The 26,956-nt window shown below is 42.3% G+C and overlaps 1 protein-coding gene across 14 annotated transcripts in view; it reads right to left on the bottom strand.

Annotated features, from left to right (window-relative positions):
- kmt2ca (lysine (K)-specific methyltransferase 2Ca) overlaps positions 1-26,956 on the bottom strand; it is a 104,982-nt gene that overhangs the window by 57,498 nt on the left and 20,528 nt on the right. For 11 of the 14 annotated variants that reach the window (XM_029246334.1, XM_029246337.1, XM_029246336.1 and 8 more), the window contains exons 3-9: positions 22,015-22,103; positions 17,204-17,360; positions 13,124-13,303; positions 9,471-9,619; positions 9,078-9,187; positions 2,872-3,034; positions 1,561-1,732 (exon numbers count right to left, since the gene is read on the bottom strand). In XM_029246334.1, the coding sequence (XP_029102167.1) occupies positions 1,561-1,732; positions 2,872-3,034; positions 9,078-9,187; positions 9,471-9,619; positions 13,124-13,303; positions 17,204-17,360; positions 22,015-22,103 (1,020 nt within the window). The remainder of the gene's footprint in view (positions 1-1,560; positions 1,733-2,871; positions 3,035-9,077; positions 9,188-9,470; positions 9,620-13,123; positions 13,304-17,203; positions 17,361-22,014; positions 22,104-26,956) is intronic. The other 3 variants (XM_029246335.1, XM_029246343.1, XM_029246342.1) reach the window with 1 other exon arrangement.

Raw genomic sequence — 26,956 nt, 5'->3', positions numbered from 1 at the left:
AAAGTATTGGTAATGAAAAATATTTTGTTTGCCAAAACAACCTCACAATAAAAAGGGGGAAAAGGAAAGGAGGGGAGGGGAAAAAAAAAAAAAAAAAAAAAAAAAATTGTGGGAGGGTAGGTACCTCAAGAAAGACTGGTCCACACCACTTGCATTGCTTTGTGCATTTTGTGGTTCCTTGCGAAGTCCCCTTCCCTGAGACCAAGCACTCGCTCGCCTGAAGATTTGTGCAGCTTAACTTGTGCTGAAAATAAATCCAAGGCTTTGGGCACAGATTTATGTTTCCCGAGTTTCATTTAAGATTGCGGGATCTGAGAGATCAATCAGAGCACCAGTGTGGAATTTAGGGGGCAATGCAAATCCATACTAAATGAGTGTGTCACTCGGTATTTACGGCCGCACGGCACCATTAAGCTCGTCGCTCACTTCGGAGTCGCTGCACACCCCGCACCTTGCCATGAAAAACCTTGCTCTTCTGCAGCTTATTTTGAGTTTGTGCAGCCCCCACCCTCACCACCCTCTTCCGCTCTGCCATCCCCCTTCTACCGCCAATGCCTCTCGCCCCCAGGAACAGTGTCGTTCATGCCTCGCCCTCTCCCACCAACCCCTTCCTGCACGTATGTGGGTGCTACCAGCCGAAGAAACCCACCCCTCCCACACATCGGGTCCCAGATGTAGCTGCCAAGTGTGCACAAACCTCGCCCCATACAGGATGCCCACAACGCAGTGTGAGCAGCAATGACGTGCTGCCTCTTCATATGATTGTGAAACCCCAATTGCACAGATTCAGGAGCCCCAATGCTCACCCCCCATCTACAATCCCCCACCACTCAGTGTTGTTCCACAAAAACACACAGCAGAGTGTAAAAAGGCAGGTGGGTTTAAACCCCTCCTCTGCCTCTCCCAGAAATGTCTGGGGACCAAAAAGGGGGGCGGGAAATAAGTGTTAAAAAAAACATTTATCTATACTAATTTAGCAGAATATTTCCTCCGAAGGGACTTACAATGATTACAAATCTGACACCTTTATCGAAGGTGACTTACAATGATAGATATTAACACTAAAGTCCCTACAATCACTAATATAGCTATGCAGCAGAGCAACGTACTAACACACAAGACAATTTAGAGTCACAAATCAACCTCAAACACATCTATGTACTTTGTACTATACTCGGCAGCATCTGAACCCGGGTCCACCGCACAGTCAAGTGCTGCGACATATTAGCACTGCCCTCTGTGACAATATGCCTTCCAACAGGAGGTGGGACTCAAACCTGGATCCTTGGAGTTCAAATGCATTAGCTGTAACTACTACATTAAGCGCTACTGCCCATGAAAAAATAAACATAAAAGTTTAGTCTTATCAGCTCATCCAAAGCAACAGCACACCAATTAACTCTCAGCTGAAAGAATTTTAATTATGGAGCTCCCTGGATTTTGTGTTTTTAACAGAACCCTGATATTCTTGTAATGCGACATGAGTTTTAATTGATTCAGCCCAGCCAGGATGACTCCAGTGCACTCTTGCCACCTGGGCGTGCGGAGTGGGTGACTCACTTGCACGTCTGGCAGACCTTGCACTCGGGGCACTGCCAGCCCGCCCTCTTCAGTGGGGTCACGCCGATGTCCAAACACGTGCCGTGATAGTGCTGCCCGCAAGTGGTGCAGAAGAGTTGGTCCAGGAGATCTCCAGGGCTGTCGCACACCGCACAGTTTGCCTCGTCCTTGGCTGTGTGTGTGTGAGAGAGAGAGAGAAATAGAGGGGTCAGGTCCCACATCCATCACACTACTACTCCACCCAGGTAAACCACTAGTGTGGAGAATAAATCTCAAGGTGGACATTCATAGACCTATCGATCAGCCCTTCAGGCAAAACTGTGGATTCTTTGTCCAGTAAAAAATTAATTGAATTCTATGATAAAGTGCAGAGCCAGACACCAAACGATCGCATTCACCATGTTGTCAAACTCCATCAAGTTTTACTGTATTATCAGTTCATCTGTCCATTTTAAAACATCAGTATCCCTGTTTGAAATGACATGGAAATGGACCAGCTGCAACAAAAGCACATCAAGGAGGAAAAATTGTTTTTAAGAAGTACAGAAGATGTAGGCTATAGTTTCTATAGTGGGTGTAGAAAGTATTACCTCCTCCAGCTTTCTACCACCATTTTCCCCTATTAAAAAAAGTTAGAATTTTGAACTGGATTTTTGCATGGTTAGCAAAACATACTAAACATTTTGACAGGACATGATAATTTTTCTAATAAAAGTAACTAAATGAAATCAAGAATTCAGATGTGAAACCTTTTCACTCTTAGTTCATTTAATTTTTGGAGGCTGCAACCATTACAGCCTTACAATTTGATGAGACTGCAGCCTGAAGTCTTTCATGGCATGTTGTAACTGGTTTTATTTATAACCGCAATTGTAATTCAAAACTTCTTTGTGCTTTCAAATTAAATTTTTCTTCTATTGATCAGTGCCAAAAAAGCCTAAATTTATTGTGTTTTGTATGTAAAAAAACAATACAACTTCAAGTCAAAGCATATATATATATATATATATATATATATATATATATATATATATATATATATATATATGTATACATATGTATACATATGCACACAAATATATACATGCATATAGTCTAGTCAACTGTCTGATGTATTCGTTTCTTTGCCTTGTGCCTTTGTTCAAGCGCTGTGTTACTGCATGAGAAGAGTATAAAAATATATTGAACTGAATATACAGTGTATCAATATAGTATGTACAGTTTATCGATTTATACTTCTATGGGTGTTGAAAGCAAAAGAGCACTTCCTGTTCTGGTGCTGAGGTTGCTCCAACATGAGGAGACACTCACATCGTTCAATGGCAAGCTCAATGTGCTTAGGACACAGCAACGTGAGCTTCCTGAAGTCCTGGAAGGTGCCCGCAGCAGCAGCACAGGGGTAGTGGTACGAGCGGGAACACTCCTCCTGACAGCACTTGATGGATGCTCCAAGGCGCTTACAGTATGCACAGGACTGAGTAAGAGGTGAGAAGAATAGGGAGACAGGGGTGAGCACTTAAGACTATACATCTTCACAAATAGGCAGAAATAATGAACACAAAATAAGAGCATTAAAAAGGTTTAATTTTCGTAGTGCAACATTTCTCTGAATGCAAAAGGTTGGGTTTAATGGTGCATTTCCTTTCTAAAAAAAAAAAAAGAGAGAGGACAAAGGAAAAAAGACAACTAGATTCAGTTAAGATGACTAAGGACCAGCTCTTTCCCAGGCAGACCCCTAAGCCTTACTCATAAAGAAGTGATTAAAAAAGTAACGTGGGTCACATCAAAGCATCCCTGACCATAATTATAAGGATCCAAGCCCCTCCCAGATGGTGCTAATACATAAGATATTGATGGTAATGACTGGCTCAATAACAGCAACCACAGCGAAGAAGAGAATTACTTTCAGATGGAACTTAGAACTCAGAGCTCCCTACGAACCACCCTGAAGCTCTGTGGGCAAAACATTAACTGGGAAAGAGAAAATATACACATATGTACACACAGAGCAGAGTACTCTTTGGGTAAAACTGAGTGTCAGTAATGAAGGAGCTCAGTGTTTGAGCAGAAATGTTCTGTTGCGTACAAGGCCCTTGGCTCAGTGGAATCGGTCACCGCACCCACTCAGCCCAGTCCTAATAATCTGGCAAAAAGCAAGCACTGACAACCTGGCGATTAGCACTTCCATGCTGTCTAGCTCCTATGGGACAAGATGAGGCTGCAGGACATTACTTGTTCACAGCCACCATTTCAGCCCAGTCCAGGACAAGTAGGATTTGTAGGCTGTCTAGAAGTTGCCTGGAGGTTATGAAGTAAAAACACCAGCATCCCCTTTTAATACTCTGGTGCAATTTAATCACAGCTGCTGCCATTGCCACACCACATGGTTGTACCCAGAACAATCACACATGACAACAGTAGATAAATCAGCCCATGTCAGCACTGTCAGGCTAACTTTAAATTAGAAGAAATATACACAATACAGAGACTCGCTTTCAGTTAAAATTAAAAGAGTTTTCACATAATGTACTGGGAAACAAAGCAAAATTCCAAACTGATATGAAGGAAGGATGGGACATAAGAATGATTAAAGGCAGATTTATTTTCATTGACCATTACACTGTTCTTGCCTGCAGATATGAACAAACATCTGATGGGAGGAAATTTAAAAATGGAACTGCTGTGGCAAAAAAAAATGCCTCCACTCCATTAGCCACCATCCTGCAAAGCAGTTTTCCCAGCCAGCCTTAGTATGCGCACACACCATCCGCATGCATGCAGCAGTCCTGGCAAACCGCTAGAAGGCAAATGAGTGTCCTGTCGGTAGTTAAGCAGATTACGGGTGCAAATGTAATTTTGGTAATAAAATGAGGTGGGGTTTGCAGAGGGGGGGACTCCACAGCACAGTGACCTTTTACTTTCACAGCCGAATGAGCCTCCTGGCTGGGGGGGGGGGCACCTTTCAGATGAGCCTGATCCATCAAGCTGTTGTGAGACCGAGGATGAAGGAGGGGGAGCAGTCCATCTACAGATGCCCACTGGAACACTGCTAAGCAGCAGGTGGCAATGAGTTCCCTCCCATGAGGAATCCTTTCCCAAGGAGCTATGGGGGGGGGGGGGGGGGGGTTACAGCTCTTCACCCTTGGCCTTATCCTTACCACTATTAAGGCATTATTTGTGTCACAGAAGGTTTTTTTTTTTTTTTTTTTTTTAAATTGATTAACAGAACTGGGTCACTGAGAGAAACACTGCGGAACTGCAAATACATTCAACAGCTTACAATATTTCATGGAAGTGAACAATGTGAACATGTACCATTATCTAAAAAGATCCAGTGAAAAAGGTGCCAGAATTAAAATGAATTATCATGCAGATCAAACGTTAATTTTTCTAGCAGGAACAAACTTAAACACTCCGATCAAATACGTACTGTACTTTCATAATGAACATCAGGCACAGACTATACCAAAGGAAGTTTTCTTGTCAACACAACCCATTTGGTTTGAGGTTTCAGATGAAAATAAGATCACAGAAGATTTATTCAAAATACAGATTAACAAAAATATTAAACCCAATTACAGGTGGTCCCCAATTTACAATGGTTCGACTTATGATTTTTTTTTTTTTTTTTAAACTTTAAGATGGTGAGCTGGCGATAGACATTCAGTACAAACCGTACTTCGAATTCAGTTTTCAATCCAACAGTGAAGGCCTCTATCATTCTGCATCTCTATCTCCAAACTGAGGCACAATTTTGCCTGCATTTCTGCATAAATTAAAACACAAATTAGTGTTTTAAAGTTCTTATTTAAAAAAGTTGCCAGTAGCAAATTTTGTGTCAGCCGTGGATGAGCACAAGTGTCATCCTCATCTGCAATGGCTGATCAGTCCTACCAGGGTACTCAGAACAGGTATACGTATGAGGCATCCTGGTTTACCAGAGGGTGGCTGTTTGCCCATCGTCAAGAGAGAGGCAGTCTGCTGCACCGCCCTGCTCTCATACAAAAAAATCCACTGTTGCCTCCCACCCTGCAGAATTGCCTGGGTTACAGACACATTTATTCATTTAGCAGTCACTTTTCTCCAAAGTGATATACAATTTCGAATACACAAAAGCACATTTCACCAATAGACACATGTACAATTCTCAAAGTAGTCAATCAGCTGGATACCACTGTTTCTTCTTGTACAGATTACACAAATAGCTGCATATAGAATGGATGACGAGCCCCCCGCCTGTTGCATGTCAATTTCATTAACAAACTGAGTAATAAACCAACTCTCTGTATCAAGTTCACAAGGGGATCCAGTGCATCAAGCAAGCGCATGTCTACAAGGCATATAGCAGTCATGAGGGCATCATTCCTTTCTAAATAAAGAACTACAAGACAAAGAAATCCACACTGTCAAATCAGCAATATGCTGTACAATTAACAGATATGTCAGATATTACTCAGACTACCGAGTAATCAAATGTGAAACAGTGGACCGCAGGTGAGCAACTTTTTCAGTGTAACCACCAAATAAAAGTCACCTGAGCCAAAAATGTAATCCCCCCCAAACATACATTTTGACTACAGTTACAATTGTCCAAAACGCAAATGATTAAAAAAAATTATTCAAATTGAAACGATGATTCAAGTCCCAAAAGCCGGAGTTGGCACCCGAGATTTGGGTCGGCCGGGCACTCGGCCCCGACCACCGCCCAAATCACAACGCACCGGCCCCTTACGTCCTCTCCGGCAGGTGGTGAGCCCACCGAAGAGCGGCTCCACGTCTTGGCTTCGGGCTGAGCCCGGCCAAGCCCCGTGGCCATAGACCTGGCCACCAGGTGCTCGCATGCGAGACCCCCCTCCCAGGCCTGGCACCAGGGTGGGGCCCCGGTGACCCCATACCAGGCGGAGTAAATGAGAACCTTGATTTAATAGTCATAAGGGGGTTTTGAACCGCGCTTTGTCTCGTCTGTCACCCAGGACCTGTTTGCCTTGGGAGACCCTACCAGGGGCATATAGCCCCAGGCAACATAGCTCCTGAGATCATTCAGGCACTCAAACCCCTGCACCATGTTAAACTGGCGGTTCGCGGAGGGGTCGAGTCGAACCTCGGATCCAGGAGGAGCAATGCAGTTTTCGCCCTGGCCGTAGAACACTGGACCAGCTCTATACCCTCACTAGGGTGTTGGAGGGTTCATGGGAGTTTGCCCAACCAGTCCATATGTGTTTTGTGGACCTGGAGAAGGCATTCGACCGTGTCCCTTGTGGCATCCTGTGGGAGGTACTTCAGGATTATGGGGTTCAGGGCTCGCTGCTACGGGCTGTTCGTTCCCTGTATGAACAGAGCAGGAGCTTGGTTCGCATTGCCGGCAGTAAGTCAGACCTGTTCCCGGTGCATGTTGGACTCCGCCAGGGCTGCCCTTTGTCACTGATTCTGTTCATTATTTTCATGGACAGAAATTCTGGGGACAGCCAGGGAACGGAGGGTGTCTGTTTTGGTGGGCCGCAGGATCTCGTCGAATGTTGGCTTCATCAAATCAAGACGTACAGCGTGCACTGGAGAGGTTTGCAGCCAAGTGCAAAGCGGCGGGGATGGGAATCAGCACCTCCAAATCCGAGGCCATGGTTCTCAGTCGGAAAAAGGTGGATTGCCCCCTCCGGGTTAGGGGGGAGTTGCTCCCTCAAGTGGAGGGGTTTAAGTATCTCGGGGTCTTGTTCACGAGTGAGGGAAAAATGGAGCGGCAGGTTGACGGACGGATCGGTGTGGCGTCCGTAGTATTGCGGTCATTGTACCGGTCTGTTGTGGTGAAAAAGGAGCTGAGTCGTAAGGCGAAGCGCTCAATTTACCGGTTGATCTATGTTCCTACCCTTACCTATGGTCATGAACTCTGGATCATGACCGAAAGAATGAGATCGCGGATACAAGCAGCAGAAATTAGTTTCCTCCGCAGGGTGGCTGGGCGCACCCTTAGGGATAGGGTGAAGAGCTCAGTCACCTGGGAGGAGTTCGGAGTAGAGCCGCTGCTCCTCCGCATCGAGAGGAGCCAGTTGAGGTGGCTCGGGCATCTGTTCCGGATGCCTCCTGGATGCCTCCCTGGGGAGGTGTTTCGGGCATGTCCCACTGGGAGAAGGCCTCGGGGCAGACCCAGGACACGTTGGAGAGACTACGTCTCCCAGCTGACCTGGGAATGCCTTGGGGTTCCCCCAGAGGAGCTGGAGGAGGTATGCGGGGAGAGGGAAGTCTTGGGGGCTCTGCTTGGACTACTACCCCCGCGACCCGGATAAGCGGAGGAAGATGGATGGGTGGATGGATGGATGGATGGATAGATGGATGGATTGAAACGATTTAAAAAAGGACTGCAGAACTTGCCAATTCTTCAGAGAATGTCAGAAATTTTGTAAAGAATGTGGATTCTCAAACCCACATTGATCCAAAGAGAATTTCAAAATGCCCAATGTCAAACTTGGGAGATATTCGTGCTTAAGGCATCGGCACTTCTTCCACAGGAAAGGATGGTCACACCATGCTTCTCTACTAGAAGACGACCGCTAAGATAATCCAGTGCTGTAGTATTATTTCTTGGTGTGGCAACCTGACTCTCAAATACATGCATGCAGTGCAGAGTATTTAAATGGAAACACCACATGAGCTCTCTACTCCAGTCCACACACACACCACTACTTCCTTAACCTGTACAATCATACCAGTAAGATGCCTTGCATGGCTTTAAACTTTTGAAGCCAGGATTAAATATAGACAAACACACCAGCAAAGGCGGCTTTTGGTCCCTTATGCAAAAACTTATTTCCATATTCCCTTAGAATAGTATGGACTTGTTCTCCTGGGTGCCAGCTTTCCATTATCAATGCTGAGCTGTGTCTATGGGAGATCTATCTTCCAAAACCTCCAGAGGATCACTGCATCCAAAGCACTCTTCATAAGATCACAATAACTTAACTGGGTAAAACCCCCAGTTACCAGCCATTTGTGCATAAAACAAAAGGCTACTGGAAGCAAAAACACAAGAAAAATAACGGACTGAAGACAGATTGAAGTCGAGCTATATCTCAAGAACATCAAACTCCAAGGTGCACACCTTTTCTGTAGTGTTTCAGTACTTGCACTTTATCTCTGTGACCAAAATCAACGAACACATTTTATTTTCTGTAGCTTTTCCAACTTTATTCACAGGGGTTAATAAAGTATTATCCTATCCTATTCAGACCTCTATTTAGCTGATATATTTCTCCAAAGCAACTTATGTTACAGTACTCAATATTTTCTACCCATTTATTCCTCCAGTAATCTGAGGTAAGCACCTTCATCAAGGTGCTATAGCAGGCAGTGGGATTCAAACCTGGGCCCTTGGACTGCAAGGTAGGACCTTTAGCCATTATACCCCCTGCTGCCTAGCACTTTGTTTTTGACACCAAAACCAAGGAACAGATTTTGTGCAACTTTTCCAACTTGACCCATAACAGGACATACAGAAGGCAGAATGTGTGGAGAGGTTAACGCCTCACCTCTGTGCTCCCTGAGTCGATGGCTTTGTCCACATTGAGCAGCGATGTTCCCTCCCCCCTGCACACGCCCCGTGACCAGACCGCACAGCGTTGGTGAGCACAGCACTGGCCTGCAGACAAAGGTGGAAGAACTCAAATATCACTATCCTCAAGGATTAAACTGCACGATATCCTACTGGAAAATTTACTTGGTTTATTCCAACCTCAAAAAAGTAAAAAGACTATGAATACACAAATAAGCAAGCAAACACCCAAATCGAATAACGAAGGGTTGCCCTCTTCTTTCACATGTTGTGCAAAAATTAGTTGTGAACTTTGTGATCTTTACATTCAGTAAAGGGGTTAGCTCTATGTCCCTACTGACAGACTTTAGGGCTATAGTATGGAACTCACCAGTAGGGTCGAAGAGAGACTGGACATCGGTGCCATCAGGGAGGCCGATGTTCCCAAGCTCTTCCCAGGGCTTGTGGGAAGGCTCTTCTCGGAAACCAGTGGCACTCCCGGTAGCAGAGGAGAGTGGCCCGCAGTCAGGGGAGCTGACCCTGTTCGGTACAGAGGAGGTGGGTTAGCACACTTTGGCTGACACACAAGGGCCAACTTGTTTCAGTCCCATCGACTGAACCGGAAAAAGAGGAGCTCCCAGAATTACGGGCCTCTTGGATGGACCACTATGGCCCCTGGCGCCGAGACGGGGGGGAAGAGCGGAAAACAGGCATTTACATGTAAAAAGGCCTGCGAGTGAGCGGCCCGGCCAAGAGCGCCAGCACCGGGACGAGCTGAAAGCCCTGCAGCACACTACCTCTGTGTTGCAAAGGCACATCTGCATATGGATAAATAAAAGGCTTTTGGCCACTTCCTCCTCCATTAGGAGCTATATAAGAGAAGGAACAGGAGCTCTCTCAGCCTTTTAGCATTCTGGATCTAGCATCCTAAATGTAGGGCGAAGGAACGCAATTAATCATGACTTGGTGACCAGCAAACTGCAACCTCCCTTTCATTCACACTCCACCTTTGTTTAATTCGTCATTCAGCCTTAACTCTGAAATATATATTCAAAGAGCTAATATGCTTCTTTAGAATTGTGGGAGGAACGTGTGTGATTTATCCTGTGAACAGCAAATATCAGTTAGGGACAACCTAACAAAAGTCCTGAGCACCCCTGGATCCAATTCTAGAAGCCCAGAAACCTGCCTGTGTGCAATTCAGGGTTAAATTTGGGTTTATATTGAGCTAACAGGATGAAAAAATTACTTGCCTAAGCACATAATTCCTAACCTTTATCTGGTACAGGTCAAACACACTAAATTCCACATTCTTGTAAAAAATTCTTTTTTGGTACACAAATGAAACCCAGTATTACGTCCAATGCTGTACTACATCTTTTAAGAAATCAAAAGCAATCTCTGAGATGAACGCTGCTTTGGAGAAAAGCGTCTGCTAAATGAATAAATGTGAAAAAATGCTCTAAAAATTGTGTCACTCAATATTACAATAAATTGATCCATCCATCCACCGTCAACAGCCTGTCCCGAGCAGGGTATTGTTCCAGCCTCACAGGTTCCAATGTAAAACCACAAAAACCTCAGTGCTGTATTGAAACATGACTGCCCATATCATGTAAATGCCAAAAAGAAAATCAATTAATCAAATCATTATTACTACATCAACCAACGGTCATGTTCACTGCTCCTTACAATTCAGTTTGACAGATTCCTGAATAATGCAGGTTCTTTCTCAAACTTCTTCATGTGTATTTCTTTCCCAACGAAGAACACAAGAGGTTTTATTCTGTATAATAACTATATACAGTTAAGTTTGATCACTGAAGAGGTTTTTTTTTTTTTTTTTACAGTATATTACAGTACTGTGATAATTATTGAAAGGCAGTACACAAAAAGTTACTATTGCCTGAACCTTAAAAACAGAGACCACTCTGACACCATTCCTGAAGGAAATACATGCAGAAAGTTCAAGTGAACCCCAAAGAGACAAGATCACCCGGAAGGCCAGTGAAATCTTATGGGACAGACAACGTAGTCAGCTGTGGGACTTCCTTAAAACAAGAGCCACCTTAAATGGAATTCAAAAGCCCTCTTTTTGTTGATGTTTTTTCCTCCATTCTTTCTTCTTTCTATTACTGGCACACCTCCAGCACCAGTGACCAATCGCATGCCTCCAGCAAAACAATGCCCTGCCGCTTGGCTGACCGCCAGGACCGCAGTTGGAGCGCATTACATCATCACTTCCAGGGAGACGCTTCATTGGTTCCAAAGAGCTAAAACAAATTAGGCAGCCATCCAATGAATGCAGGGAGTAGTTTTTGATGAGCCTCAAACAGTGGCAGTCACGTGTGATTACCGAGACAGACGGGACAGAACCGAAAACAATACAGTAAGGTCCTGACCACATGTGGAATACATTTATGCATTTTCTTAATCAGATGACTAATCATTGGGATATTTTGGCAACAAACTAATTGACCTAAATTGAATCGTGAAGCCCAGTTCATTAGCATTTAGATGTTTATTTAGGTCACACTCACAGTTCCCACAACAATGCACAACACAGAGTACACTGACTCAGCTGAATCTGCAATGGAAGTAAAGCACAATTTCTGTAATGGAGTCACCGCATGCTTAAAATCACATGCACTCAACAGCACACTGCATCCATGCCATTTTTGGACCATGTTGACCAATGGATGAAGCATGTCCCATTTGAGCAGTTACCAGAGAAGTGAAGATGGTGGCAGCATTTTGTGGTCCCCAACCCTGATAAAGCAGTGATTACTCCCAAAAAGGCAAATTGTGCATCTATATCTGACCAAGTAGTGAGAAGATTTACATTCCCTGCTGTCACTTGGAGCCTCACTACACATGAGATGTTAAAGTTCCCATTGCTGGTGTTGCTTGTCTGATGACATCACACAGCTTTTCCAGAAACCTCAAGTATGGGTGTGGCTACTCAGAAGGCTCCCTAGGACTCCACAGCTCAACAAACCACTCTCTTTCATGGGGTGTAGTGACATCGCAAAATTTATTCCCAAACTGTCAAGTTCCCGGTGTGGTGTGCTGATTAATACAAAGAGAATAAATTTCTTAACTTTTCACGTTTAGAAGCTATGTAAAATTCCTGGTGATGCAAGGAAAACCCAAATGAAATTAACAGAAATGGAAAGTGACATGTTTCTCAGTTGTAAAAGAATCTGATCAGCGGTTCTAATTGTGCTGGTACAAAAATCATCATCAGATGGTTTCATCATTTTGTACAGATGTACACTGATTGCCCTACAGAGACAACTCTTTTTCCAAGGGTCAGTGGCGCTACCAAACACCGATAGCACTGCTGGGTAGGAAAACCATGATTACACCCTGCTCAGCCAAGAAAAGCTTTTACAGTATAATCAGAAATGCCATTTTCTGAACAGTGGAGGGGGGGGATCAATGCCATCAGCCACATCCGCATTGTACCCCTCTATTACCTCAACAATGATCATCCACTTTGATGTTCTCCTCCCTGTGCCAAATTACAGAAGTACTAATGACTGACCAAATTAGGCCTCTCCCAGTCATTCAGTCTCCCTTTATGGCTCTTGGTGAAGCAAAGAGTGACACCTGAAATCGGGCATTTGTTTGTCTCACTAGAGAATCAGGACTATGACAGATAAACTGTCAAAGATCTGTTTCATAGGTTAATTTGCATTTATTTCACAGATGCTTTTGTGGTAGTCCACACTTTTCTCAAAAGTGGATTACAATGTTAGCTGCTCACAATGATTTCCCCATTTATATAGTGTTTACTCGAACAGTTCAAAGTAAATACCTTAAATGTATTACAGCAAGAGGTGGCATTCAAACCTGGGTCCTCTGACAAGAAACAAAAATTCTGGAGCTCTAACCAATAAACTACCTTTTGCCTCAAGTAAATTGCGATAAATATTTAAGGGTCTCAGTTTTGTAGGCTTATTAGCCTTCCATACTAGCCGAAGGCAGCAGGTTGCTCATGAATTGGATTGTCTCGATGCAAGGAATCACCACAAAACTTACCTTGCCAAGCTGCCAACAGTATCTTGTTCGGGGCTTCCGTCATCGTCATTCTCGGAACACGCCCTTCGGTTGCGGATGTGGAGTGGGACGTAGCCGGGCGTAGGGCCAAACAGTTTCAGCTCGCCTTGACCCAACAGGCTACGCTCCCCACAGTAGCAGAAGGCACAGAGCTTCTCCCTGCTGAAACAGGCGATATGGTTTAAAAAAAATAAATAAATAAAAACCAAAAATCCCTGGAATACAGAGAACAAATAAATAAAACATACTTTCTGTGGAAATTAACCAGACAGAAAATAACTGAAAAAACAAGTATTTTAAAAAAGCAGACAGTAACATTAATAGCCTTTTCTGTGGCAACAGTCAGATATAGTTATCACTAACCCTTTACCCCATTTAACAAAAGGGGGCTGTAAACACTTCTACAGCACCCATGTAAAAATTAAAAAGTAAATTCTCCTTCAGAGCCAAATCTGAGCAGGAAAACAGTTTTCAATCACTGAGTGTGTCATCTGTCTGGCACACACTGCACCATAAGTACAGGGAGGTGGACAGCCATTTACCATCATTTCACTTCCGGGACAGCAGAACAGCAATTTGCTTAACCACCCGGATTAATCTGCTTGCACCGCATGATACGCCTGCCCTCCCAGGGAAATGAATGACCACAATTAACGAGGAGGTCAGTGGCTTAAAGGAAGCAAACTGCACCACTGTCACTGATGACCTTTCTCTCTCCGTCTGTCCCTCTCTGTCCCCCCCTTTCCTTCCTTGAATCTCCCCTTACAAAACTAATCTGTAGTTCGGAGCGGGTTCAGAACAATTTAACAGAGATGGACGCTGCAGGTGAACATCCCTATTGGTCTAAACTGTCTCAAATATTTCACTACAGTCACACCCCAAGAAAAATTCTGGTAACCCAAAAAGCTGTAGGTTTGAAACGAGTTATATTTAATGCCCCTACTTCAGCTAACAAGGCCTTTCTTCACATCTACCGAATTTAGACTTCAGGTGCACCCCCACAGCTGAGCAGCGCATGGCAGTCACCATGCAATCCTCTTCATGGTTTGTAATGTGGACATTGTCTATTAAGCTCTCAACTTCCATTACCTCTTGTTTGTTGTTTTTAATTTGTTTTACTTGTCTTGGTAATCACGATGCCCAATATGGACTGCCCAAATGATGTCTGCTTATTTGGGAAGTGTAAATTCATTTGTGTTACGTCTCTTTTGTCTTTAATGTTTTGATTTTTTTGCATTAAAGGTTGAATTAATACTTAAGCAATGACTATCATATGTACATATGTTTGTTTGTGAGCATTTGTTAAGTGCATAAAATGCGCACACACACACACACACACACACACACACACACACTTTCTGAACCGCATGTCCCATACGGGGTCGCGGGGAACCGGAGCCTACCCGGCAACTCATGTAATAACTACCAAAGAGCTGAACAGGTGCATGCAGTCATACAGTATTACAGAGTAACAAATAAAAGCTGCCTTATGTTCCATTATAACTAATAAAAAGGAAAAGTAATTGTACTTAAGTAATTGTGTGTTTTAATGGGATTTGATATATTAGTACAAATGGGTGTCAGTCTTGGGGCTTGGAACAAAAAAAAAAAAAAAAAAAAAAAAATTACCAATGGAAGAAATAGTAATTGAATCTTCAAGTTATCAGAATTCACCTCACTCACCTATTCAAGAATGCACTGCCTTCATAAGACATGAAAAAACTTATTTGCTCACAAAATATTGCACGTGTGGTTTAGCTACACAACTCCACACGTCTAACTGTTAAATAAAACTGGTTCCACAGCTCCCGTTTTTTGCCCAACATGAGGTAGCACACTTAATGACAACCCCAGTACTTCTCAGGAGCAGCATACATTACTCCATTCCAATTTGAGCATGCAGACTATGTTCAACAAATATAATGGGGGAGCTGGTAGATCAAATGCAACTGTGCTTATAACAGCACAGGAAACCCTTCACATTTTGGGTTTTGGGAGATGAGTGTTAACAAGTTCCCTAGAGAAGCCACTTGTCTCTTTCCCTTGCTAGGCATTGGCAGAGCCATCAATCTGAGTGATTGACTGTAACCTTTCTGTGTACGGCAGCCAGGGATGGGGGTGGACTGCATTCACAAAAACATCCAGCTTCTGTTAAATGTGCAAGTCTATAGGTGAAGTGTGTCTACTGCCACATGTTGAGGTACACAAGCAGCTGCTGCCGTTTCAAAATAACTCAACCCACCTTTGTAGAATAAGAGCCACTGTGGCCCTGCACACTGGGCCCAAAAGCACCATTGACTGCCAGCCCACTCCTGTGCTAAAACATGTTCTCAACTGTAAATTCTGCTAACCCACCTCCCCCAAACACATACAAACTAAAAGAGCACAGGATACAGACAAATATCAGGTAAGGGATAAACACTTTTTGCAGGTTAAATGGTCACCTGGTCCATAACCATCACTGCTACCATCAGCTTACAAGAGCAGCACAACTGAAGTCTTTGCATCTGCAAAGAACCCCAGACAGCCTTCAACATGAGGAGTTTGGTTAAATGTCTCTAATACAGCTATTCCTCAATTTACAAACTTAATTTGCCTTTTCATTGGACAAAAATTCTTAAATCAAAATAACATTCCTTATGGGGAAACTTCCAATTCCAAGCAGAACTTAAGCACATACACAAACAAAAATTACACAAAAGTTAAATACTACTCTTATCTCACCAAAATCTACTAGAAAAATTCCTAACAAAACACAGCACTGTAGGGTGGTCCCCGATTTACAATGGTTCGACTTATGATTTTTTTTTTTAAAATCTTTACGAGGATGAATTGGAGATGGACATTCAGTAGAAACCATACTTCGAACTTTTTCCTGGGCAAGCAATACGCGGTGGATACTCTGACACTGAGCAGCGGCAGCAATCTGCATCACCCTGTCTGTCACGAGAGGTGTGTATTAAATGCATTTTCAACTTACAAAATTTGACTTATGATGGGTTTTGCGGAACGCAACCCCATCATAAACCACGGATGACCTGTACATGCAACAATGTACTTTCTTTAGCGCATGTATGGCGAAGACAAAGAAAAATATTAGACAAGCATGATACAGAAGATTAGAAGCAAAATATTTTGTCACAAATTATACTAAATCAGTGAACAAACTAGCTGAACTATCAAGTTAACAAGTTAGAGAAGGCAATAAAGGAACTTGCCTAATTAACAATTCAGATAAATTTTCAGATTAACTACATATAATTACAATGCAGAGCACAAGGCAGCACCTTGAGGGAACGCATGCACTAATATGGCATTTGTTCCTACAATGCTCACTATCAGAAAGATATAAACACTGGACTGATGGGTCCAAATCAAAATGGGACACTGATGCCTTACCAGATGTATCTCCAAAAATACTGATCGTAAATCAGACGTAAAGGTTCAGTGGGTCCGCAAAAGTGAACATTCCTAAATCAAATGTTTGCAAATAAAGGAATAGGTGTTTTCATCTGCTGTGTCTCCTTTCAGTCAACATTAAACAAGATAGGGTGTGTGCTCAAGAGGTGTGTGTGAGGGGGAGGGTGCTGCGGAGGATAAACCACTAGAGGTAACAACACTCCACGCATAACAGGGATGGTAACACCTCCCAAACACCTGTTGTTCCCGGTACAGTGCATCCATGCAGTCGCGATCTGCGCTAATTGGGTACAATACCTAGGAAATGGTGTACTCCTCCCCTTGCTGCCTCTTGCGCTCCCCCACTAATTACAGCGCCAGCCCTCCAGTCTGCAAGCTGCCAGGCTACCGCAGGGGCCGGCAGGCTTCATTTATCCTGCCGCTTTCCCTTACCCAGCATTCCCCGCTCCATTATTCCTGCTGTTCCCTGAACCCCTCCCCCCAGCACTCTTGCTCACTGGAGCGTGCATGCACGTACGTACGTACGCACGCATGTACGTGCGCGCGCGCGCGCGCACACACACACACACACACACACACACACACACACACACACACACAGCTGTGACTCAGCACAAACAGACCCTGGTCTGGCAATCTAACCTGCTTCCGGCATCATCAGCGGCAAAGGCGACAGATCCGGCAGAGTCCAGCGATACAGAGCGTTGGAAGAGAGGGGAGCACGGCTTGTCCTCGTCTGGTCCCTCTGCAGACTGGCTGTCTTCACCGCCTTCACCATCCCCCTGCGCCTCCTTTGTCCCTGTTCAAAAAAGATTGTGGATAAGGGACAAATGTGGTGGATGTTTTCCTTTTTAAAGGTTTACATTTATTCACCTACCTGACGTGTTTCTCCAAGTCAGCTTAATATTAAGCTACGTACAGTAAATTACACACTTTTATACAGCTGGGTGATTTTTACAGGCGCAATTCAAATTAAGTACCTTAAGAGCACTGCAATTCAAACCTGTGTCTGGCAAGTGCAAGGCAGCGGCTCTAACCACTACGCCACATGCTGGTCCACTTAACACCAACCATAAGTTATTTTTAAGGCACTGTTGCAGATGGGGGGGTGGTTTCTCACTCATTACTGAAAAATAGAGTAAATCAGATATTTAGTGGGGATGTGAGGAAGATGAAATTCGAATACGGTCGAACTTTGAACATTCAGCAGATCTGAAATCTGTCAAATTTTATAATGCTTTTTCAACAGATACAAATTTTATCTGCCGGAAAAAAGCTGTCAAAGCAATGCAGCTAATTATAAGCTTTATGTTATATGTATAGGCGTCGCTGTCTGCAAGTCTAGGTGCACTTGAGACATTGTACAGTACTACAGACGCACTGATATACAACCTTCATGCGAATCAACTATTTGTATGTATACTCGCGAATTGATTACACAGTGAAATGCAGTAGGCCGACTTTGTACTCTGCATGCCATGTCACTGTGGTCTTTCGCATAGCGCAAGACAATTTGTGAAAGTTTACATATATGCAGCTTGTTTTAAGTGCTCATACTGTGATACCAAGAAGTATTCATACTGAAATGAAAGCGTATGTCTTAATTTATCAATATAGAACTTTATAATAATCACCTGCCAAAGTTTATCGTATATTTTGTTAAGAAGTGATTTAACCTGCATAGAGCTGCTATTCTTTCGGTAAACTTTCATTAAAAACCACATTTGCATCCATACAGATTTATAAGTTTAAACTGGCACTCAACAGATGCCAATATTGATCAGCCTTGTCAGAACTTTAATATTCAGGAACAAAAGAAAAATTAAGTGTGATCAGCTAAGGGAAACATGAACTGACAAAATAACACAGGCAATGTGCTTATGTACAACAATGGTCAACTATCTAAAGCCTGAAAAGAGTAAAGTGAATGTACTATATTCTCAGAAGTAATGTCAGCCATTCTGCAATGTGTGCTGACTATATAACACAGCACCATTACCAAGCAGTGTGTGCAGCCATGTGAGCCCTAGTATGGTAGCCTTTCATTACAACAGGAAACGCAGAGTGGCGTTGCCTACTTCTCAGAAACCTTATATCTCCACTTATACACACAGGACCCCTCAGCGACAAGATGGGAAATCAAGTGACTTCAAGAAGAGAGACACAAATCAGCAATGTGAGAACATAGCCCAGCAGGAATACTTTTGTTGCTTCCAGGTCAAGGGTTTCAGGCATCAATGATACAGGGCTTCCCGTTTCTAAAAACTGTTAAATGTAATTCCAGCAGCGCAAACTGAGCACTTGATACGAGAATTTACCACTGGTGCAGAGGCAGTAAGGAAGTTGTCTGTACTTAAAGAGGCAATATGGAGTACAATTATAAGCTAAGATGCCCATTCAGGTTTCAAGAAATCAACTTCACAGGGATTTTCATTTATGACCTCTACTTCAACTTAGAAGGCCCAAATTTGGACTCAAGACACATCCCGACAGCTAAGCATTTAAGGTTGAATTGATCCATAAAGACTGAGTATCAAACTGTATGTACGTGTTTTATTTGTGAAGGTAAAGTGTATGGTACACACGAGCTACAAAAGAGCTAATCAAACACAGGAAGATAAGACTAGTTAAAAAAAAAAAAAAAAAAGCAGTAGAACTGCCACAGGGTTGCCCTGGTTGTTTGCATATACACAGAACTATCATGGGCCAAAATGGGTCCATCTGAAACTTAAGCTGTTGGAGGCCAAGAATCCATACTGCTCCTTTCCCAGAGTTTCATTAGTGTAACAGTGGATACCACATTGAGTGAAATAGGACCACGCAGCCAGCTTCGCAAATCAACAACATTACACAACAGCCTTTTTAGAAATTTCAAATGAAAGGCACATCCATTTTCTAAGGGTATCTTGAATTAACTGCTAAGAATTGCAACAGGCTTCAATCTGTGATTCTGAAAAGCTTTAATTAGGTCCAAGCCTTTCCAAGGTGAGGGGGCAAAGGTGGTGATGGTGGGGGGAGTCATGGAAAAGAGTTGGGATAGTGTGAAACCAAGGAGAGACAAAAGTACCTCAAAAAAAATTACAAGAGCACAGCCTGTCACGCAATAGGCAGCCAAATATGGAAACCGTAAAAGGAAATGATACGACCTTTACGCCGACCTTTAAAACACCCTCTGCAGTCCCGCTCAGATTTGCCCACGCTGTACTTCTGACACAGGATTCGGCAGAACATGGCTTTAACCACAGAAAATCTTTAACACCTTAAGAACATGCAAACACTGTGGATGGACAGAAATAACAGCAACCCTAACAAAGTGACAAAGCTGCAGAAAAAGACTCAGGTCACCATGTGTAAAGGCCACGGGTGTCAGTAACTGACAGACAACGTCAACATTCCGATAAATACCTGGATGTCAGGAGAACAAAAAAAAAAAAAAAAAAAAAAAAAAAAAAACACAAGACCCTGTCGAAGATAACAATTCAGGTTTCACCAACTGTTTATAGGTTAGATAATATACCAGATGTCAACTTTACAGGCCAACGGAAGGTTGCACAAATGCCAAAACTACCAGACATCTTGGATGGGGAAGAAGTGGGGAGGCAAGGAGCCTGGAGTTATTAGAATCTCACTCATTGCCCAACCTTTCCTTGCAAGACATTACCCAGGAGTAACCATATTCTAGAGTTTTGTCACCCATTAATAAAAATGGGCATTTTTGCCCCTTGGCACTTTATTTTGCAGCTTTTTGACATTCAGTTTGATCAGATCTGTCATTTCTAATACTGTAAGAATGAAGCCTAAAAAGAGGAAGACACACCAATATTAGTTTTACATCATTTTCCAGATGCTTAACAGAATAAAATGCATAATCATAGATGTGAAAAACTAATTGCCATTTCACAGTCATTAACTAGTTGTGTCATTTTTAGCAGCAATGACTGCTCTGTCTCAGTCTGATGCAAATCATGACTTGGTCATTTAATAACTAGTCAGCACTGGAAATAATTTCATGGCACTACAGTTAAAGCAGCAAAAAAGTAACAGTACAGCAGCCCGAAAAGAAGAGCAATGGCCACTTCACTAGCCTCAAGCAATTCATTTCAATGAAAGAAACAACACAAGGCTTTTTTTCTTTTTTTTTTTTTGAAGAGTGAACATCATGTCCTGAAAGACTGAGGAAAGTTCTGGTAGTGTATTTCCGCCACAAATTCACTCACATCCCTACGCTCCACTACACTACAAAGGCAAAATGAGCTGTCTGGAATCATTGACCCGAAGATGATTTCTCGTCTCTCATTAGAGAGCTTGGGATTTTTTTCCCAGCAGCATTTATAATAAAAAAATAAAAAAAAAAAATTAAAAAAAAAAGTGAGCTTTGATTTCCCACAACTTAAAAAATTGCACTGGAGCTCATCAGAACATCCCTATTTTTATTCCATTCCACATTGTCTAGACAGACACCATCCCCAGAGGTCTGTCAATGCAGTACCATTCTACCATGACACTAATACAAGGACACAAACTGTGAATGGACGTGATCAAAACTGGCCTTACAAGAGCCTTGCCTCAGATAACATCTGGCCTAACCTCTTCATTCCTGCAACTCCAGCCAAACCTCCTGCTACTCTAAGAGGCAGTGTTCAGTCCATAAAAAGCCACTACACCATGGGACAGCAAGCAGGCCTCGTATCTTGATAAAGGAACTTAAGGGAACGATTTCAGCACCTTGACATTTTATAGTGACATAGCAACAATGGTGACAGCAGGGGCCATTGCAAAGTCTGGGGAAAACTTGCTTACATGAGGGACGTTATCCAAGACGAACACTATTGTCACACTGACATGACCCAGGTCCATTCATATACATATCAATTTTTCACCGGGTGCACTTTATTTTTATTTTACTTGCTGCACTATGGCAAAAAATTGATTACAGTTTTTGAACATCAATGTGAACTACATCTAAATAATGAAAACTGCTGTTTCACAAAAAACGTATTACCACTGTCGTAATCCCATAAGTCCATATGTTAATTGGTATTTTTTTCCTTTCTAGTATGTACTTACACATCTGTTAGCCACTGCCAGGACAATCTGGCTGAAGGCACAGAAAAGCCAGCAGAGCAGAGAAGTCAAACACCTCTTCTGCATGAAGAACGCACAGGATAGGATTTTAAAAAGCTTTTAGAGGGTATTAGTCATCTACCACTTCCGTTTTCTACACCTTGCCAAGAGTTTGTGTGCGTGTTGGGGTGCAACCATCCAGAGGATGCTACAGCTGCAAAGCAGAAAGTTGTCCCACATCAGCTCTAGAGACCCATTCACTCTGTGAGGGTTGAGAAGAGGGAAAGTGAAGGATGCAAAATTTAAGGTAAATATTCTGCCCTCTCCCTGCTTCAAAACATACTCATCAACTCAGGCAAACATAAGGACAGAGGAAAGCTGCAACTCACCGGCCTCCTGAGTGATCTCAGTTTCCCCAGTCTCCATCCCGTCCAGGCTGTCCTCATCGTCGGCTGTCGCTTTGCCTCTGCTGCGAGACCTTAAACCAACAGGAAGAGGAAGCATTACGGCTCAAGCTGCTCCCACCTCGGAGGAGGCAAAGTACCAATTAGTTAAAAACTGCAGCAGCTGCCATGTTCTTAATTGAGATGCTCTTCCTCTGTGCAAGGAGGGGTTGGGAGAGCTTGGGGTTATCAGCAGCAACTGTATGCCTCATCACTTTTCTTGTATGTTCATCCTGGATTGCTTCTCAGCAATTTTGGCACAACCTGCATTAGAGTCCGACCAACACGCTCACCGTGAGGAGCGTAACACAGATTCCCAAACAAAGCAAAAATGTGGTTCAAAGAGTAACCAGAAAAATATGAGTTGTGCACCTCTCAATATCAATATCTCAATGCCATTAATGCTGAATGATATATTTAATACAGAGTTTGTTGAAAATATATGCAGCATTTTCACAAAATAATGACAATTCATGTTAGGTCTACGAGTGCGATAACTCTTTGCTATTAGAAATTAATACTTAGTTTTCTGCTGTTAATATCAATTCATATTAACTAGGCCTGCATTTGTAGCATTATACAGGAAACAAAAGCATTTTAGATACAAATACACTTGGATGTAAAAACCTGGCTAATGTTTTGGCTAACAGCTTTTATTCAAACACAAACTAGGTACATTAGTGAGGCACTACCTATATCAGCAACATTAAGGCCCTTTGCACTGGTATTCCCAAAGAGAAAATTATGTAATTTGTAGATTAAGTGATAATGGCATGTAGGAAGAAATCAAACTATAAAAAAAAATAACATTTTTAATGTCCTTATTAATGAGTCATAAAATTTTACTATGCTGGTCAATGGGCAAAACTGGAAATAACGAAATAAGACACAGTAGCATGACACACACAGTTAGTCCCAGGCTCATCTATGCTAACAGAGAGAGGTTATTTGGCCACAAGTTTGACTGAACAGGATGCACAGCTCACCTTGTCACTGACATGCTGTTATGAGAGTCCAGGGATAGGCCTATTCCGATCAACTATATATATTTTACATCAACTTTCGGAATCAATTCAACTACTTTGTCTCTTTCTCTCGCCAAGGCTTGCACAACAAAGGCAGGTTTTATGTTGAGTACAAAGGCTACCCATGTGTGTTAGCCTAAGACTTTTCAACAAACAACATATGCTTCAGAGGTCCTTTTGGAAAGCATCATCACCTCACATTAACGCAGCAGTATTATTCTGGAAAGTATGACCACATTTACACTTTCCAGTAAATTTGATGAGTGGTTAATTTTGGTTCATTTATACAGGTAATTCATTAATCGTTTTAGGGATTTCTTCTTGTAAGGTTCAAATTAAAATGGCAAGATCACTATTCACTTCAGTTACCCTTATAACCCATCATCTAGTCAACAGTACATCCAAATTGCTTACTTTATTGTGCATTTTTGGTATGGTTTACCAATTTTGAACTGGTTATAGATAAAGACTAACCAGACCCTATTAATTTTCTATTCTCATTTTGACTGGTGACTAAATTTTATACTACATATAGTGGCAGGAGCAGCTCGTAGCATAGAGGTTAAAGTCCCTGCCTTTGGACCCAACAGTCGCAGGTTCGAGATGTAATATCTTGAGCAAGGTATTTACCCTAAATTGCTCCAGCAAGAATTACCCAGCTGTCTAAATGGGTAAAGAGTTGTAAATAACATAATAAGTTGCTTTGGAGAAAAGTGTCAACTAAATGAATAAATGTAAAATATATATATTTTATATGACTATGTGCATATATGCAGTACTTATATACACACATATATAATTACTCTATTGTATAAATACACACACACACACACACACACACACACACACACACACACACACCAGAAAGAACATCTTGGGCATATTTCAAAACAACTCTGATATACAGCAAGATTAGACTCTTTAAAGCTGACCACAGAATGGGGGAAAAGCCACCAAATTCAATAAAAACAAAGGAATAAGAAACCCAGTTAAGGGGTGACTATACCATACCAAAGTGATGAAATACAGTCATGACAAATACTTGGGTATAATGCTAAGCAGGGTTCACAATCTGTTTAGTAGACTTGCACAAATCTTGAGTAATGGCGCTCCCCCCTTTGCACCTTAACAGGACTTTGTTACACATGTTTCATATGGGCATGCGAGGTCCTGAGTATGCTTGTCTACCCATGTACAGCTGTGCTACCTCACTACTAAACTTGCTGATATTGATAAAGCAAAAAATTTGAACATACATTATACTGATACTGTTTCAAACACCTAGACTAGCACCACACGGCAAAAATTTTTTTATAAGGAAAAACGCACGTTTCTTTAGCGGACGCTTTTCTCCAAAGCAACTTCCGGTGGATACTATGTAGTGTTATGAGCCCACACACCTTATTCACCAAGGTGACTTACACTGTTAGATACACTACTTACAATGGGTCACTCATCCATACATCAGTGGAACACACTTTGTCACTCAAACACTATGGGTGAACCTGAACAGCATGTCTTCAGACTCCTGAGTCCAAAGTCCTAACATCCTATGAAACTAACAGGAAGTATCATGAGGATGCCCAAAACCCTCACTGACGACTTCAGCTTCATTTTCAGTCATACATGGAAATGCATGGCTGAATTTTTCCTCAGATGATCATGTTGGGTACACTGAGAATGCCTAATTCCCTAAGACCCAGAAGAGAAGAAGAGGGGGAGAAAAGGGGGGGGGAAACACCTCACACACACAACTTGAGTCAAGCTTCACAACCCTGCTGGCCACAGTTTAATTCACTTTAAAGCTCAGAGCACTGGGAAACAGCCTCAGGTCACCCTCACATATTGCCCTCAAACTTGAAGGCCACTTTTCATTTAAGTCAGGCCGCTGCATTTGGTTTCTACGGCGAGTTCCTGCCTCCTGATTGCTTACCATGTTACGTGGCCAAGCCACCTCCCCCAACCCCCCACTGGCTCAGCCTGCCTCCTCCAGTGCTGTCAGCACTGGTGTCGCACACACCAAGAGCAGCCAATGGGACACACGGAGCCACCCACAGCCAGTTCTCAGCTGTACATTACCATAGCAACAGAATCTAGTTTCATATAACAGATGCTCAGCTGCCAGCACATTTTAAACATTTTAGAAAAACATTTTTACATTTTAAAAAAAATGAGAAATTAATCTTTTAAAAAGGCAACTTTTAGCTAAATGTAAATGCAAATTAAGTGTCCTCCAAAATTTAGAAATCAACACTTAAGACCAAGTTAAACTTGAGGCAGAGGTAATGCACGTTTTTTCCTTAATAATCCAAATTTCTTGTTGGTTGAGGAGTACTTATAAAATCTAGTCAAGGTCAGCAACCCAGGGTGCTTACTTAGTTTCACTGTTTTCAGAATTGCATTTCCTAAATTATATCTCCCCATCTCCAAATGTTCCTGCAACAGAGAACACTGTCCAGTCAACTAATTTGAAAATGTCACCTCCATAACCCCAATAACAAACCTAATTTCAACTGAATTCTTCATCCTACTAGGCCAACTGTGTCAAACTATCAAATCATGTCTGCTAAGCCCAGTACTTGTCAGCAATTGATGAAGCCCTTCTCTGCTTACTACTAGAAATAATTTACGCCACCTCTTCGGTCCAAACTAAACACAAGCCTTGATAAACCCAGAATTTCTGGAGCACAATGAGCAAACGTAGTCCCTCAGTGCAGATGGGAGAAGGGTTGCATATTGAGGGTCCTCACCTGTATGAGAACAGTTTTATATGCTTCCCCACGTTTTAAAGTCACCTCAGTGAGTTACTACCTGGAGGGTGTATGCTACTGCATGTCACAAAGTGTTGAGCTAAAAATTAAGTGCAAATTATAAGTCATTGGTACTCATGAGGGAAGAGAAATTCACTGCAACACTCAGACATATAATAAAAGCATTATTATACGATTACCAGATTACAATCAAGGACAAATAGGCATTTCTAATGTGTGAATCCCTACGCTTTCGAGCAAGAATCACACACTGTTAAATTTATCATCACATCAAATAATTTTACCATTCAAGATTTACCCCAGTGGTAAAATAAACTTTGATAAAGCACTATGTACCATATACACGTACTTGTGCACAGACACTGTTTTGTGTTACATCAAGGCTGAGACGGACAACCACTTCCAGCTGTAAGACAGAGGTGGTAAATGACAGAACCACCGAACATGTGGAGTTTCCCCACTTTGAGGGGGGGAGCAATGTGTACTAAACTTCCATTTGCTGAGTGGGTAATTATCGCTGTTGCTAACGAGGCGCTCAATCAGGCACTGTGACATCACACCTCCCACCTAATGAACTCCCACTTCTCATAAAGTGGCTTTGTCTGCAAACTGGGGGAAGGGTTCCCTCACTGCCATTCCTTCCCTTCTATTATTTTGCCAGCCATACACTTTTAAATGACAAAAATAGACATGAATTCACTAGTGTCACCTCACAATCAATGTCATTGCTAATTCTTCAAGATTAAATTGCTTGCACAAGGGTTTTCCACAATTAGTGGTAAATGTATCCTAATTGTTTTTGTTTGCACCTGACACATTATAATCTAAATTAATCACCAGTCAGTAAGGAAACTTCACCATGATAAAGGTCTAGTCTATCTTTCATTCAATTTGTTAGTTATCTGAAAGGGTAATGCTCATTTTAAATGCGTATTTCAGAAACTCATTTAGTTAAGTCAATAATTTGTCCATGTTAAGATTGCCCATTGTTGCTCAATACACAGACCACATTTTTATTTTTAAACAAAATGGTAAACCACATTACCAAGTTCTAAAATAGAATTTACTGAATTTTATCTTTAAAAATAAACA

The sequence above is a fragment of the Scleropages formosus genome, chromosome 19 (assembly GCF_900964775.1).
Source record: "Scleropages formosus chromosome 19, fSclFor1.1, whole genome shotgun sequence".
Lineage (NCBI taxonomy): Eukaryota > Metazoa > Chordata > Actinopteri > Osteoglossiformes > Osteoglossidae > Scleropages > Scleropages formosus.
This window is presented reverse-complemented; position numbering and strand designations above follow the sequence as displayed.